The 17,284-nt window shown below is 36.6% G+C and overlaps 1 protein-coding gene across 1 annotated transcript in view; it reads left to right on the top strand.

Moving 5' to 3' along the window:
- Nucleotides 1-17,284, top strand: part of SLX4IP (SLX4 interacting protein) — a 78,445-nt gene that overhangs the window by 37,604 nt on the left and 23,557 nt on the right. Inside the window, 2 exon segments of the mRNA XM_064446780.1 lie at nt 1,145-1,234; nt 4,509-4,632. Of these exon segments, the coding sequence (XP_064302850.1) occupies nt 1,145-1,234; nt 4,509-4,632 (214 nt within the window).

Genomic DNA, 17,284 nt, shown 5'->3' with positions numbered 1-17,284 from the left:
ACTTGAAACAAGACCAATCTAATGCTGGATTGTACATACGCATTTGGGATTTGTCTGGAATCAGGATGTTGTTTCTGTTCCATCAGACATTCTGGATGTGCAATTGCCATGACCGCACATGTCCAGTCTTCTCAAATAGAGTTTATTGCATCACAAGTGCGGCACAAGCAGCCAAAACAGAATTATGAAATTGGCCTTTACCTTGCAAGTTGTTTAGTTAAAGGATGTCTGGGTGAGATTTGGTGGTGTGTTACAGTAGAAGAAAGGGAAAGCATTAGTTTGTAATGCACCCATAGCTCTGTGCATGGTAAGAGGCAGTATTCTCTCGCTAGGGGTGAGTTAGTGCATGGCAGAACTAAGGAGATGTGTTTGTGCTGTTCACTCGTCCTTATTTTAGAAGGTCGTTGTAATGACTGATGTACCGGTGAAAGAAAATTATTAAACCTCATATGTCACCCTGTCCTCAATTAAAGTCTATCAAGGAATTTCAGAAATAGTTGATGTGTCTTGGGATGTAGCCTGTGTCATCCTAACAGCTATAATATAGTGTTTACTAATAGGTTAGCCTTATTATCATTTAACCATTCAAAGTATAGTATTGGCTAAATGACAGATGCCAGTGAATATTGGGTAGTGACCACGAGTTCTTCAAACTGGCTGTTCTTTACACTAGGTATTTTGGAAAGAAGAAAAGACTCCTAAAGAGGCTGAGTTTTAAGGACTTAATAAATTTAAAATGCAAATAAGATAATTAATATGGTACTAAATTCTCAGAAAATAGAATGTTGGGAGTTTGAAGGAATAGGTAATTTTTCACATGTTAAAATTTGCTTGAACTCACATTTAAAAGTAGCATATAGATGGAGAAGAAAATTCCATGTACTTGTGCTTCTTGTTGTTCAAACTTTTCAGTGAGGTATCCAAGGTAGGTCTGGTGCTCTTGTTTCTCATTAAGCCCAGAAACAATGGTAAACTTGTAATTCCTTACTTCAGGATCTTCCACAGTTATATCTTCTGCCTGTTGTATCTCTGGATCAGATGCATATGCTTACCTGATTGTTTACTGCCTCGGCTGTTTGACATGTGCTTCTTAGCAGCTACAGTTGAACAGTTCTTTTTTTTTTGTTCTTTGGTTTTTTTTCAGTGTGGGAACTTTGCTGTTTTGGTGGATGTTCATATTTTGCCTCAAGGCTCCAGTAAAGACACCAGCTGGTTTTCAGATCATGAGAAAGAGGTACAACGAATCAATTCTACTTCAAAAGCATGTGGCTGCAGGGAAAAAGTTGGATTGCCTTGAACTGTTCAGAATTTTTCAGTGTTACGAGAATATTGTGAGTTACACCTAACCGTCAACGGTTGCTGTGGGACCCCTAAGTCAACCCTATGTGCTTTTGGTGTCACTAATGACACCTTTTAATTTTTAAACTCTGTGTGTGCGTACATGTATGTGTGCATGCTGTTTTGATTCCTCTGACTTAACTTTTAATTTTAAAAACATATTTATCATGAAAGTTTGTAAATTATCCTGAGTGATATAAAAGATTGTGACAGCTGTCATTTTTGCAGAGCTTGTTGGTGAAGTATCTTTCTATTAATTGGTTTTTCTCTTGTTCCAGAATGATGTTGCATTTAGAGGGTACAAGAACACATAATGAGCATGTATGATAAACTATAGTAGAACCATTGTATCTTACGAAAAGAAACTCCACATCTTTAAGTGTATCATTTCTATATCCTGACAACAGATGAAATTTTGGGAAGTCAGTGCATCAGTGACCAGCAAAATTATGAATGTAACTTTCATCAGACTTTGTGTGATTTCTGCTACAATCTTGTGATGAGTTACTGGCGGGAGTTTTCCCCTATTTCAGCCTGTGTGGGAACTTGAGAAGTTCCCTATTGCAAATGAATGCAGGACATGTTTCAAATGCCTGTGGACTTTCCCGCAAGTCTCTGTTACGGTAATTTTCAGCAGATAGCTTTCCTAATAATGGCATAATTAACTTGTTGCTGCAGAGCATCCCCATACATCTCAAAGTGGTATGTTAATATAAAATGAAAAGAAACAATAAATCAATATCCTGAGGGAGTGAAAGCAGAATATTTAACAGCACGTTGTTCATTTGTGCTTTATTAAGCAGTGGAAGAAGAAAATAGGGGAAATCTTTTAGACTTCTTTTTTCTGACTAAATTAATACTCATTACCCCTTCTATTTATAACCAGCTTTACTATCCTGGTTATCTGACTTTTAAGTGTTCTCAAAATGTATTTTGTAAGACTGCCAAAACAAAAGATATTAATTCAGGAAATTAGCTCATGATTGATTTAATAAAGAGGCATGACGGGGCAGCATTCATTACAACTCTGTGACCGTACATTTTGAGGGAAGTACGAAGGTTGCATATTTTTGGCAACTGAGAAGTGCGATTCCAGTGTCTTTACAATCACTTTCTGAGAGTCCTATGCAGAATCTTTGCTAAAGTGGGAAGAAGGTCAGTAAGGTATTGGAAGCAAATTATGCCTGCATATTTTTTTGAGAGCTTTTACATATTCATTGCAAGCAGTTTTCTACATTTTTATTGTTTGTGAGTTCTGGAAATTACTAATGGTGGTACAGCCCCCTTTGCTTATCTGTGGGAAAAGCAGATGCCTCTTAGACCCCTTGTAACACAAACGTGATTTCTGCTGATCCCCTGCTTACCCTGGATGAAAGTCAGTGGCTATTGTTTGTAGCAAGTGGAGCCTGGCAATGCGGTCCCCAGCAGAATGAGGGAGCAGTGCTGGCCTGTCAGCAGCCAGCTTCTGCTGGAGCACGGGTCATGTAGACCAGGCTGGGAACTGAATGAGGACCCACAAGCATGAGGCTGGTGTAAGAGAGTACAGCACATATTGTTGAGCTGAGCATTGTAAAGACCACAGTCTGCACACTGCTGTCACGTGCATAGTATAGAGTCATCTTGGGACTGCTGTGAGATGCAAACGGAGGCATTTGGGAGCTTTTTCTCTCTTTCTGCCCTATCCCTTTTCCCCTGGAATAACAAAGTCAAAGTTTTATCTTTGTACTTCGAGAAACATTCATTAAACCGATTTCTATTCATGCCATTCTATAATCTCTCCATATGCAATTAGAAGCTCTCAGTTACAAGTTCTTTTTACTGGCAGAAAGTACGTAGATACGATTCTCTTGAAGCTTGCTCTTGTTTATTTTCTTAAATATAGGTCTGTATAGTTCTTTGTGGAGAACTATTTAAATAATATTTCCGTAAGCATAACAACTAAAACATTTTCCATGTAAATTAAGGAAGTGCATACTAACCTCTATTGTTGCAGAAGGAACCAAATGTGCACTATGTTTCCGCTGCTTTTTAGACCTTTTCATTCTAACCTGAACATATAGTCCTGTGAAGGAATGTGTAATGAGATCACTTTAATGAGTTAAACAGAAAAATAAGTAAATACAGTATTTTATAATTGTACTCTTCAAGCAGAAAGGAAAATGTATTTCTTACTGTAAGGAGAAAATAATGTTTGTGGTTGACCAATATATGTCCATTGCTTCCGTTTAGAGCAATACATTAAAAATTTGTTGCTCTGCATACTTTCTAGAATAATCAAAAGTAAGCTTGAAGCCAAGATATTTTAGTTTAGATGGTACAAACATAATTTTGTCTCTTGTCCAAACACTGTAAAAAGGTAAAATGATATTACTTTGTGCCATAAAGTATAATTTCTGTGAGCACATTTTTATGCACAATGGAAAATGGGAATACTGAGGGAAAAGTCTCAAATATGTGCATATGTATTAATCTGAAAATTTATTCTGGCATTCAAGAGATTAATTTTTTGCTCTTTCTCCAAGTTCTTTTTCTATGGTTATTCTGGCTGAAGAGTTTGTTCTTCTTGAGTTGTGTGTGGTTTTTATTGTGCTTTGCCGAAGGAAGCATGAAAGACATGAACGATTATGGTTAGAAGCAGAAAAATCAAAATGAACTAGAGAAATTAGGTTGTTGTCACCTAATGAGCTCGGAGTCTTCCCCCCAAAACTACACTGAATTGAACCAAAATATCTGTTGTGGTTTATAAGGACTCTTGCAGACAATAGTGTGTTGACAATTCCTGGGAGGATTTTTACTAATATTTTGCTTACTTAATGTTAGGATACATTTTTAACATGTTTTTTCCCCCCCTACTTTGCATACAAATGAAACTAATTTGCTGGTCAAAAATTATTAATATTGTCATATAATGAGTTTCTTCTGCTAAGTGAGACACTCATAATGTATTTCCTCTCTCATTTTGTAGCAAAATTATTTGATTCCCCCGGCCTTGTTGCCACTCACTTCCTAAATTACGTGCTTCTCATCTCTATATAATACTTCAGCACTTAATTGTGGAAAATGTTTTTCCTATTTATGTGAAAGCGAGTGATTTTGTATTGATTTCTGCTGTGTATCTGTGGGCATGTATGTAAATTTAGATCTAAACAAGACAATGGTTGCTCTTTCAGGAGGTCTGCATGCTGCTAGAAGAAGTTGTTGCTTCAAGGGTCAAACACTACGTGGAAGCGCCCAAAAAGCGTGGTCAGTGGAAATCAATGGAACATGTGACATCTGGTCCTTTGTTTCTTACTGGTAAAATAAATTATTTAACTTACTGTGAAATGAAGTAAGATAAAGTATGGTGGAAACTGCTGATCTTCAGTTTTTCCATGAGAAATTTGCCATCAGGAATGCCAGTAAGCCTGAAATAGCCGCTGTTTGGGTCTGAAATTACTTCAGCTATGTTACTGAAAAAATAAGTGAGTTTTAATTTTCTATGTTATTGAAAAATTAACCTAACACTTGTACTATTAGTATAAGACGCTATCATTAGAATTAAAAAGTATAAATGGTATAATCCTGGGTCCTCCAACATTGATGGCAGTCTTGCTGGCTTGAGTATCCTTTCCACTTGAACATTTTAAATTTTTAAAGTTTTAAATTTTTAAATTTAGAAATAATACCTTTACTTCTCTATCTTCTGACAATCTGTTCAGTCTTAAAAAGTTGCTATAATGTAATAAACGGCATCTGTCATCTCACCGGGGTTACTGCAGGTTTGGCAGTAGCATCAATGGCCTTGGGAGTAATTATTGTGCAGAAGAGAACAGTAGTAAGAGCATTTACCCAAGTGGAACTTTTTTATTATTGTTATATTTATTTTTTCATGTGTGTGAGGGTGGCGAGACTAATGGGTGCAATTTCAGTACATGCATGTTTTAAACTAAAGATAATAGTATGTTAAAACAGTATAGCTTGTGCTTTAATGCTAGATTAGCTTTGGGGCGAAATGGCTTGCCAGGTTTTGTTTAATGTTATTGCACTAGCTGTTTTGGTCATAATGGTGGGTTTTACACTTGATAGGCTTATCTGTTGGTGTTATATCACACAAGCAATTTATTTTTAAGTAATTCTTAGGAAATAATGACTTTTTAAAATTACCAGCCTGGAGCATGTTAGAAACTTGTCACGGAAAAGGAGGGCTGCACTAGTAAAGTGCTGTGTTGGTTATGGTTTCTCACATTTCATTAAATGTACTGGAATAGATCTCTGCTTAAATATGAATTTGACAATATAATTGCAGCATAGTGATACGAATTTTTGAATCCATTGTGTATTATACTGACAATCTTAATTCTGAACAAATTCTTTGCGTTTCAAAACCTTTTCAGTTATTGAAAAGGTATATTCCTATAAAATTCCAGTTGATGCTTGCAGCTTTAAACACTTCTCAATATTAATGAGTGTTCTTAATAAGGAAAACAGAGGTTAAATACTGTATGGTTGGCTTATTATTGCAAAATGTTAGGCATATATGGGAGCCAGTTTGCTATGGCATGACAGGAGGGGGTTGTTTCCCCACCCACAAGAACCCAATACCATGTAAGTAAAAAGTGCCTCAGGAGACTAAAGGATTTTCAAACCCTTTTTTTCCTTGCAAGTTGTAACTACATTTTACCCTTGAAAATATTATTGATGTTTATAAAACACATGAACTTTCAGGTCCCCATGCTTTTCTGGTTTTGAGTGAAGAAATAGAATTTTCATACAGTGAAAGTAGAGGGATGTTACAGAGGGTCAGATCAGAATTTCTGAGATTTGTTGAGGTTTTTTGGTATTTTTCTTTTTACCAAATTATATTTTTTTTATTAAAGTTCCCTGCCTCAGTAAAAAGTAGATTTTCAGAAAGAATTATTTTGTAAGATAAAATTGCCATACATAACAATTGTTTTTATATACACAGACAGATGCAACACTAATTTGAGGGTGGTTGTGAAATGTTATATATAATTTCTTATATATATGATATATAATTTCTTATATATCATGAACTTTTCAGTAAAAATACTGGTATGCTGTCCCAGGGTTATGAAATTATCTTCTGCTTGACTCTTGCGCTTGTTTCTTGAAAATGAAAAACTCAAGGATATGCATTTGAGGAGATCATCAGTAATAACTGTGACAGTTTTATATTAAAGAATATTTACTTTGGATGAGGCAGAATTACTGTTCCATCAGTTTTCTGCACTTAATCTCACCATCATTAATTAACACTAAACAAATAAAGACAGAAAAGAGTCTGTGATAATGAACATTCACAGTGAACTTAATTTCCAAATATCTCTTTACCCTTCTCTCAGTCTGCTTTGCTCAGGGCTGTAATTTGTAAGGAAGGAGTGCTTTGTTCGAGTCCAAGAATCAAGTTTATTCAAGTTACATTCAAGTCTGTTCTTACCTGAGGAGGAAATAACAGAATAGGTAGGTGTTCACTGAAGAAACTGGGACCTACCTCTAAGGGACTGACCCTTTTAGGTGAGCCACAAGTCTAATAGTCTTTAGCAGTTATCATCACTCAAACGTGGCTCCAAAACCTCTTGTGTTTTGCCTTCCTCTCTAGGATCACAGGTTTTGTTTATAGAGTACAAAGATATGTTTTTGTGTTTTTTCACAAACAGATGAAGTGTAAGATAGCTGGCCAATGTTTGGTTTACAGTGTTTTGTAGTATACAAAGAAATGTGCAGGCTTGGTATGTGGCTAACTACATACACATACTGTAGGTACTGCTGGTGAAACGTTTAAGCTTGCAGCTATTGTTGCATTTGGGGGTTATTAAAAGTTTTTGAGCTCTTTGAAATGAATGTGGTTTCTTTTGCTCAAAGTTATGCAAGTCTGTGTCTAGAATTTCACTGCTGTAAAACCCCTGCTATTGTAAGGGAGAGTATATCTACAGAAGGAACATGAAGATGCTTATTAGCTGGTTATTTACTACGTAAGGTATCCCAGGTCAGCATTACACCCCTATTTGAACTCACACCTTTTCAGGTCAGTTTTAATTCGCTTGCTCTCCATATTGCAGGATGTATTCAAAATTTATTAGAGTCAGAATTATTAGACCAATATTAGTAAGATTTTAGACTGCCTCTAATATCAAAACATGTTGTGTTTTGATTTTCTTCAGAAATAGAAGCTAAGCTACCTTATTTTGATGAGCAAATCTCATCCTGCTGTCTAGATCTGTTGAGCAGAGAAGACTGTTCTTAAACTGGCTACCATAACTATTTTGAAGAGAAAGTTTTCACTTATCACAATTTCTTTTTAATATTAATGTTATGTTATATTTAATATTAATATTATTTAATACCACCTTTCAGTTTTGTGGCATGTAATATAAATATCCATGCAAGTTACTTGTTACTTTACATTTCATTTTCATTTAAGTTACACCCACACAGCAGTGTGTGGTGGGTCGCATACCATTTCATTAGGAAATCTGTGGGTGTTACACACAGGAGAAGAAGGAAAGAAAGAATGGAAAAATGAGAGAAACTAGCCAAGACAAGCAAGTTCCTCCTATTCTTCCTCCTGTCTGAACAATTTCCCCACCCCTCCCAAATGACCAGTATGACCAATTTGCCAAAGTAAGCTTTAATTTCGTCTTTGGACACAGGCTTTGGTATAAACTCTATTTCCTGTGTTTAATTAATGTCCAAACGTGGTTGATTTGGGGTTGTTTTATTTTTTTTTAAGAGAAGATTAAAATAGCATTTTCATGGCCAACATCATGCAAGAAGGGCATTGATCAGGTATGTTCACTCACATTTGAAATTCAGTGAACGTAAGCCATCCAATAACAAAACTCATGTATTAATGAATTTCTCTCATTCTTTTTAAAACCCCCACTACTTCACTTTACAAATTTATGGTGTTTAGAGTTAAAATTTATGGTTTTACATATATGTGCCATACATTTTCACTTTGCATGACTTGCAGTACTCAATATTACATACTTGTTTTTAGTGATGATGTCAGGCATCTTAGTGTGTCGTAATGCTCACCTACTGTAGACTTAAACAAGCTAAAAGTAGAGCCTGTTTTTTCATGTTCCACAGAAGGTGGCTGGTTTTGATTAAGAGCAATGAGAGTTAAAGAACAAGAGGACCAAGTGGAGATGTTAAGTACAGGGGAATGACAAAGGAAGGACTGTGGAAAATTAAGGAATAAGGCAAAGCTTACATGGGCACAGAGGAAACAAAAAGGGGGATGCGGGGAAAAAAAAAAAAAGCTGGTAGAAATGTCCACGTTAGAAATGGAAGGAAGGAAGAAGGTATTTAGTAAACTGACCTTCTTCTCCCTCTTGAGGAGGGGGGGGACAAGTTAACTATGTTGATTCTACAAGTAATTTTCAGATCTTTTCTCATTCCTTCCCTAACATCCTTGTTGTTTTTCTTGGCTTGAAGGTGGAACGTTTTCGCTCTGATTTCAGATGTTTTTATTGTACAGTCTCTTCTACAGTTAAAATAATTAGAGAGCATGATGTCACATGGCACAGTGAGCTCCCAGCTTGATTTTTATATGCTTTCTCTGGGATTGTGTGTATATTCTTAATATTTTTAACCTAGTTTTCCAAGGAAATGGGCCTTATTGTGATCATGTTTTTTCTGTGCGTGTCTATACATTCATCTTTTCCACCAGTTGCTTTTTGCAAATGTGACTGAACTTTATTAACAGGTAGAAGCCTCGGACATTAAATTTTCAGGCATCAACTTCTGATAAGCTTACTAAAATGAGAAACTGGAAGAAGTACAAGTGTTATTATAAATAGTTCAGTATCACAGAGATTTGGAGTCAAAGTTCACGTCTTATTTAATATAAAAAAATGTGTAAGATGCAGTTTCATAAGAAAATACATTTCTGTTCTGTTGCTTGTAAAACTATTTGTTTGGCTCCTGTAAGCACACAAACATATACAAAAAATTGTGATAGTAAATATTCTGAACTGTTTTGGCCTTGCATTTCAATTTGAATATTATGATGTTTTTAAGGAAGACATCCTTTTCAGACTGCCCTTGTTTGCTTTAGGAGTGTTTACTGTTACTGTAGAATGTGAAATGTGTAAGGTGTTTGTAGGGTATGTTCCATGTTACAATCCTGTAGCAGCAAAATTGATTTACTCCCACCTCCCCAACTGTTAACTCTTACTCCTCTGCTGTGAAACACTGTTTTGTTAGGTGAAATGATTCTAGTTAAAAACCAATCTTGCTTAAAGAGCAACTCCAAAAAATTTAATGGGCACAACTGGAGGGAAAATAAGTATAACAGATAAACTACCACAGGGGACTGAGGAGGACAAAAGTCTTTTAAATGAACTTTGATGTTTGCAGTTGCACATTGTAATTTCTGTCTCTCAGGAGAGTTATGTTGCAGCTTCTTTACAATGGACTCATTTATGACTTGTGGCCAAGCCCTGCCGATCTTTGAACTTTAAACTTACATTCATCTGTCTGTGACAATAGAGCCTCATAGCTCCCTGAAGTATGCAGTAACTTATGCAATAACTTATGAAAAATGTTTTGATTCATGTCTTGTACTTAATATTTCCTGTATTTGCTTTAGATTACTTTTTTCCCTTTTTTTTTTACAGCCAGCTAATGGGGAGTAAAGGCATCTTTTTTCACCAAAATATTTTTCTTCTAGAGGATCAAGGTTTTATATTTGGTCTTTTTTTTGGTATTTTCTTTTTAGTGATTTTTTTTTCTTACCTTAGAATATAATAAAATAGAATTGGAAAAAACCCCAAGAACAGCAACAAAGATGACCCAAGAAGCGGAAATGCAATACAAAGAACATACAAAATACAGTTAAATGTGCTAGGGGTTTTCAGCTTGGAAAATACATGAGTTGGGGAGAAAGCAACAGAGATCTACAAAATAATTTCTTCTCTTCCAGTTTGAGAACAAGAGGGCATCAAAGGAAAGTATTGGAAGCGCCATGATAGTTAGCAGAAGTGTGGCACTCTGCCAAAGGTTAATGGGTGTGATAAAAGCTTATGCTGAGTCCACAGAACTGGACAAGGACATGGGAGGGTAATCCAGGGAGGGTACAGAATTCACAGAAATCCCCTTTGGCTCAATAAAGGCCTGAACTGAGGGTGCTTGGAGTCTGAGAGAGTATTGGGGAAATAGCTGCATGCACTCCGCTCTTGTATTTAATCTCCCCTTGTAGCCATTTATAGCAACTTTTACATACAAGGCATTTAGCTATATTGGCCTTTGATGTTACCCAGTAAGGCCCTTCTTACCATCATACTTTGCTGGAAAATGCCTCCACTATAAACTGAAAACTCATTACTACGTCAGAGACAGTCAGTGTGTTTCCAAGATTGACAGAGGAAGTTCTGCCCTTTCTAGATCGAAGGATCTAACTTTGTCTTCCTGTTATTGCATGGATATTTGCAGAGACTTTAGCAATTACTGTCCTTGTCTTACATGGACATTTGCAGCTGCAGCACCAGGTGGGTTGCATGCGCTCTGCTTGTTTTACTTCTTCCCTAGTTGCAGCTCCCATGTCACGTTATTTATTGTGGTCTTGGATAGGAAATTAAATAGTGTCTTTATTTTAAAGATACTCTTAACAAAACAAAATGTTTTATGTAGCTAGTATTGTATTCAAAAGAAATATCATTTATTTAAAACAGGAGAGTTTAATTTGTGTATTTTTGTGAAAAGGAAGAATTTGATGTTGGTTTTGAAAACAGCCTTCAATTCTAACCTTTAATATCTGCCTTACTTCATGCTATTTCTTTCTCTCACTTCCATCTTGTGTCCATCTTTTGTCTCATTTACATATGATTTTTTCTCTTTACGAAAAGAAAAAAGTTATGAAAACGGCTCCTAATTATGCGTGTATGCAAAAAAAAAAAAAGTGTTTGTGTGCAGAAATGTTGACAACTACTATCTTGTATATCTACATAAGCTGTAAAGGTCTTCCTAGAGCATCCAAGTAAATCTGCATAGTAATTTTGCAGTTAATACTTTAGTTTATGCAAATAGCACTTGTATTTATGCAAATTTAAAGTTTATCTTTGGAATTTTCATTATGTAGTTTGACAAAAAGTCAGTATCCATTAATTGTGTATTTACAAAGTGGAACTATGTCTCCTCCTTCAGTTTATAAAATCTGGCTAGAAGTTAATAGGCCATTAATGTCTATCAGTTAAAAATAAAGTTTAGGAGACTAGTTTGATGCAGATGTTGCAAGTTAGGCAAGATGAACCCCACCTTTAATTTCTCATTTGATATTCACTTGAGAAAAACAAAGTGACTCATATAGGCCAGGGAACATAAAAATACCTTTTGAAAGTGCCCTTAGCATCTCTTTGTCCCAAGTGGGAATTCAATATTTTTGGAATCCACATGGAGTGATTTTGAAAACCTGCCTCCAAGCACTTGCCATCACTTATTTGATTGCCTGATTCTTTTTTATGTCTTTAGGTAATCTTTCTTGTGTGTTCTGTATGGTTCTTTGAAAGCTTCTGTAGTCACTTGGTAGCAGGAATGCAGAGGATAGGATATCAGGATGCAGCTTCTTTGGACCTGTTTAAATGCTAGGCACAGTTGGAATAGCAGATAAGTTTGGGGTTTTGGGGGGCTTTTTTTGAGTGCTTGCTGTTTCAGTTGAAATTTTCTGAAGAATAAGTTTGAGTTTGAATTATCTTCTCTCATCCTTTGTGAACATGGCAAATAGGATTTCTCCTAGGAGCATTTTATAGATTCTGTGGTCTGCATTTAATGGATGCTCAAATTCCTTGTGTTGGAATGTCTAAAATACCAGAAAATAAATTATTTGGTCAGTATGCTAGGCATGACTTTCCTTAGCTGTCTGACCTTTACAAATATGTGTGCAGGATAGCTTGAAGACTGTGCTGCCTGGAATATGCTACAAATAAAATACAGGAGTCATCCTTTTCTAGTGAGGGCAGTTTCACATAATATGTGTCTTCTGCTGGAGTAAAGTGTTTGTGGATAACATCTGAATCTAGTAATATCGTTTGTGTTTGGCTATGTATTTATTATACTGTGAGTACACCTTTAGGATTTCACGTTTTCAGCTTGGGTACATAAGATTGCATATATCACTTGCTAACATATGTAGTGGGCTGCATTGTTTAGATGCATACCAGGTCTACCTCTCATCATTACAAAACCCACATACACGGCATTCCTGTTGCGCTTGTTGCCCATGTGCAGATAATGCTGTGTCTGTATGCAGCTGTGGTGGCTGTGTGTTTGGGACTTCTGAAAAAAACCACCTCTGAAAATCTGTGTTACAGGGGTAGGGACTCTATTTTTTTTAGACCTAAATAGTCTTGTTGGGCAGTGATAGGAGTCATGAGATTGTTGGTAAGTTTTAGCAGGCATGTCAGTGTTTACATCAGGACCATTGTCAGCATCTTAAGTCTAAGGGGTTTTTGTATAGCTGCATGGGAGGGGGGAAATAGCTTGATTTAGTAAAAAAAAAAACCCAGAAAACCCAAACCTAACCCAGCTATGAAAATACAGATAATGAAAGTGGATGAAAAGGAAAATGTGATTCCTAAGGGGAAAAGAAAGACTGTGTCTATTTTTTAAAAAAATTAAATAGGTTTGATAGCTTCTTTTGCTTATTTTTAATTAGTCCAACCGTATATTAAAAGAGATGGAAAAAAAATAAGGACTTGATTTTTATGTTGAGATAAAATGTCAGTTTTGTTTTTTTTAAACAAACAAAAAAAGTAAGTACTCTTTATTAAATGTTTCTAAAGAGAGCAATATTGTTTTGGTTACAATGTAAGCAAGAAAGAATTGGGATTTGAAATAAAACTTAAAAGAAATATGATTTCCCTAGAAATGTTTAGAGGAATTTACTTAATTGCAACCAGAAGTCTGACCTGGAAGTGTAATGTTTTGACCTTTTAGCTGTCTGGTTTCCTAAATGTGTTGTTTTGCTCTCTTTAAACTGTGAGAAAATCTGTTTTACACATCTTTAACCCTTACATTCTGTAAAAGTCTCAATATAAAAGGCCCCAAACTAGCACTAGCAGTCCAAGAAAAACAAAGTTTGTCATTACATTTTAAAGGAAAAGAAATCATAAGTGTGTGTTTAACATTGAAGTCCTTTCTGTTTTCTTTATAACTGGAAGTAATTGTGGGTGTAATTTCATGGTTAAATATGAATAGGAATATCTTCTAAACTTTCCATGTTACCTTATTACACAATAATACTCTCCTTTGTTCTTTTGTTCATAAGTTTATCATATGACAAAGGTAGAGAAAATACAGCTTTTAAAATGACAAACATTTTTGTGGGTTTATTTATATTTGGAAAATTTTTATAAGGCTTTCCAGAAATCTGTCCAGATAGAGATCGAGGGCCAGTTGCTGAAACAAGTTATGTGTACTTTCTTTGCATAAGTAGTTCAGTGAGAGCAGTTACATGCATTTGATTCACCACTGGAGGTACTAGATATGTTGTGTTTATTACATGCGAACTATTTCTATTGGCTACAAAGGCACAAGTGACAGACCATAAACAAAACTACACCAGCAAAGCTTACCAGGGCCCAGGCCTTAATTTATTAGAAACATATAGAAGTACATAAAAATTCAGTAGTGTAGCAAATAATAAAGACTTTTAGTTGAAAAGAGGAGGAAAACAAGTCTAGTACAAGCTTGAATATGCTTTGTGGGCAGAGTAACAAAACTTGATGTATTCCATCAACTTCAAACAGAAAAGAGAAATTATAATGTAGAGCAAATCACATTTATTCAGTGAGAAGTTCTCTCTGTGAAATAGTCACTGTACAAATCTATGGAAAGCAAAGTTGTTTAAATGACAAAGCTTGCTTTAGAGAGGATAGAAGGTGACAGTCTTGTCTTTAAGGAGTATCTTTCTCTTATTCTTGTAATTAAGATATTTAGTTCTCTTTTTTTTTTTTTTTCTTGTGCACACATGTGGGTCATAGGGTATGGGCAATGCCTGTCTGTTCTTTTCTGTTGTCTTCCCATGGCACAAGACGGGCTTATGGTTTTTGGTCTTTTGTATAAAATACCTTAAATTTGCTAGTTAATATTGAGAACAGGAAGTTCTGTGTACTTTTTTTTTTGCACTTAGCATCTATTAGACTGATGCCAGAAACTGGAAGATAGTGAGGTGCGTGATTCAGGTGATCCCTTATAACACTGCATTCTTGAATAAGCTGAAATGAGCAGTTTGTTACAAACCATTTTGCAGTTGGTCGCCAGCTCTTTGTGCCATAGCCAGCACCTGCTTCACTTCTAGGGCTGGGTGGGGCACTGATTAGATGATTGCAATCATGGGTTGTTCTTGGTCTTTCTGGCAGTATCCTCTTTGCATCACAGCTTGTGAGAGCATAAAGAGATTGAGACTCACTTGGAAATAGAACCTTTCAGCAGCTGACTTAATTGCAGTCTATTTGCAAGCATTTAAAAAGAGAACATACAGAAGGCTCTGTTGTGGTGACTTTCCACCTATTACCTATGCTCCAGAATTTCCTTATATTCCTTATATTCCACAAAACCAAACAAAAGTCTGTTGTGTGAAAAGGCAAAAACCTGTGAACCTCTGGCACAACTTGCTTTATTCAGACAACAGCATGAAACACATGCTGGTTCAAGTCCACTTGTGTCTCTTAGAACTCACTCTCTCTTGAAGTGTCCCCTAGATGTTAGGGTAGAATAAAATAGGAGTCATGGCCATCAACATCAACCTCATAGCTCCACTGGGCTATCCTACCAGGAGTCCTCCAAAAAGATATATGGCAGTGATAAATGTTCCTGTCTTTCAAGATCAGCTTTGAAGAAATTACCTTTGCATGTTCATGCCATCTTTTAAAAATTCTGCTGAAAGTACCCACCACCAGCTTTTCTTTCCCTCTCATTCTCTCCCATCATGTCCCCAGTGGCAGACTGTCGGGATTTTTTCACCAAACCCATAGGTTTTGTAGTGATGTGATGCAGTATATTCCTGACATTTTTAGTGACCCTTTTCTAGAGACCTTGTTATTGGAAGAAGATGAGTCTTGTTAGCTGCAGGAGCTATAGGGTTAAAACCCTCTCTTCTCAGGGAAGAAGTTTTGCAGAAGTTCTTTGTTATTGCTGGGAGGGGAAAAAGTAGAGCCTGGAGACCTGTGAAGAGCTTGATTTACTTTGATGCTGAAAGACTTTCAAATATAGCATTGCACCCATGATTATGTTGTTCTAATGAACAATCAGGGGAACCAGTCATGTCTGCTAGATTCTGAAAGGCTCTTTTGCATATTTTGGTTGAGTTTTTGTGCTAGAAGAGACTTAGCTTTGTGAGGTTCTTGACACTTGAAATACAAAATCCTCTCTTTCAAGTGTTTCACAGCATCAAAAAATTTTGTGAAGCTCATGGATATCCTCAAGGCAGAAAAAAAACCACAGAGGCAGTTGTGCTGAAAGGACATACTGTTTGAAAGAGGCACGTGCTTTAAAGGTGACTATGCATTCCCTAGTGCCCTGGAAGTCAAACTTGTCACCATCATAGTGCCTGTGTTTCATTTTAGCTAGAACCTACCTTACTTCTATCACTGTGAGCAATTCAGTGATGTGACATTGCTCCATCTGGATACAGCTGTGTCTGGCCAGTTTGGGGGAGAAGCTCAGCTTGATGTGCCAATGTGGCATCACACAGTTTTTAACTACACTGCTTCTTCATGGTGATACAGCCATGTTGAAAAGACTTCAGATTCTCCTCCTCCTCTTGCTGCTGGCTAGCCGCACAGCCTTTACCACAGGGTTTCTTTTCCAATTCTCTCTGCCTTTTGGCTGATAGTGATAGTGCCTTTCTCAGCCTTTCTTTGGGTTGTTGGCCTCGTTCCAGGCATGTGGCTTCCTCTGGAATACAGTTTATATGTTCAAAATAGCACGGATTCAGAAGTAGCTTTCAGTTCATGTATTAAAGTCCATCACAGGCAATTAATAATATGGTCATTGAGTCTGAGATCAACAAAAGGGTGAAATCAAATCTTGTCTCCTATTAGAAAACAGTTGTCTGTGATAATGGTACACTGACATCTATGTTTATCTGCTTGAATGCATTAGCAGGTGGTGCTAGCTATTATTGCTTATACATTATGAATGGGTAGTGAGAGACTCTATCTTAAGAGCTATTTTGCAGGACTGGATCAGCCTGCCTCCCCATCTCATGTATTAGTGATGGGGAAGATGCTCTTTTTCCTTCAGAGCTGGTATGTTCTCAGGACCTCCATCAGGAGTATTTCTCATCTTGCAGCCAGATGGTCTCATACATGCTTTTCTTCTAATTTCTTTCCACCAGATCACCCATGATAAGCAGGCTAAGAGATGCCAAATCCTGGATCCAGTTTGGCCAGTATAGTTCTGTTTTTGGAGTGAATTCTGCACCCCTCCTGGTAGACGAGAGCCCTGCTCTTAGATTTCATAAAATGGCTCAGTCCAGTTTCATTGTTAATGGCTCACATTCTGAAGGTTTTAGTGTGCCATATCCAGCTATCAGTGTTCTGATCGCAGTGGGGATTCTGCTGGGTGTATCGCATCCTGTATTGATCAGATTAATTTAGATGTTAATGTCTGTCTTTCCACTGAGGGACCCTGTTCCCTGACAGGAACTAAACCTTGTACATCTCATCCTTGATGGGACAGATCTTTCACCTATTTGTGTTGGCAACTGGCCCGTGTTCAGAAGATTTGGCTGATAGAAGAATAGCACTAATACTCATAAAATTGTGAAAGAGTAAGGAGAAAAAAATTGGTAATCTGTTTTTGTCTATACTTGGTTTAGGCTGACTGTAAGGCAACCTGGAAAAAGGCAGTGGCAAATTACATCATTGAATTTATTTGCAGTTTGCAAGATCAGACCCTGCAGTAATACTCACTACTGCATCCAAGCTTTTTTTAGTCCATA

The sequence above is a fragment of the Phalacrocorax carbo genome, chromosome 3 (genome assembly GCF_963921805.1).
Source record: "Phalacrocorax carbo chromosome 3, bPhaCar2.1, whole genome shotgun sequence".
Lineage (NCBI taxonomy): Eukaryota > Metazoa > Chordata > Aves > Suliformes > Phalacrocoracidae > Phalacrocorax > Phalacrocorax carbo.
The sequence above is the reverse complement of the archived record's forward strand: the minus strand, read 5'-3'. Positions and strand labels throughout refer to the sequence as shown.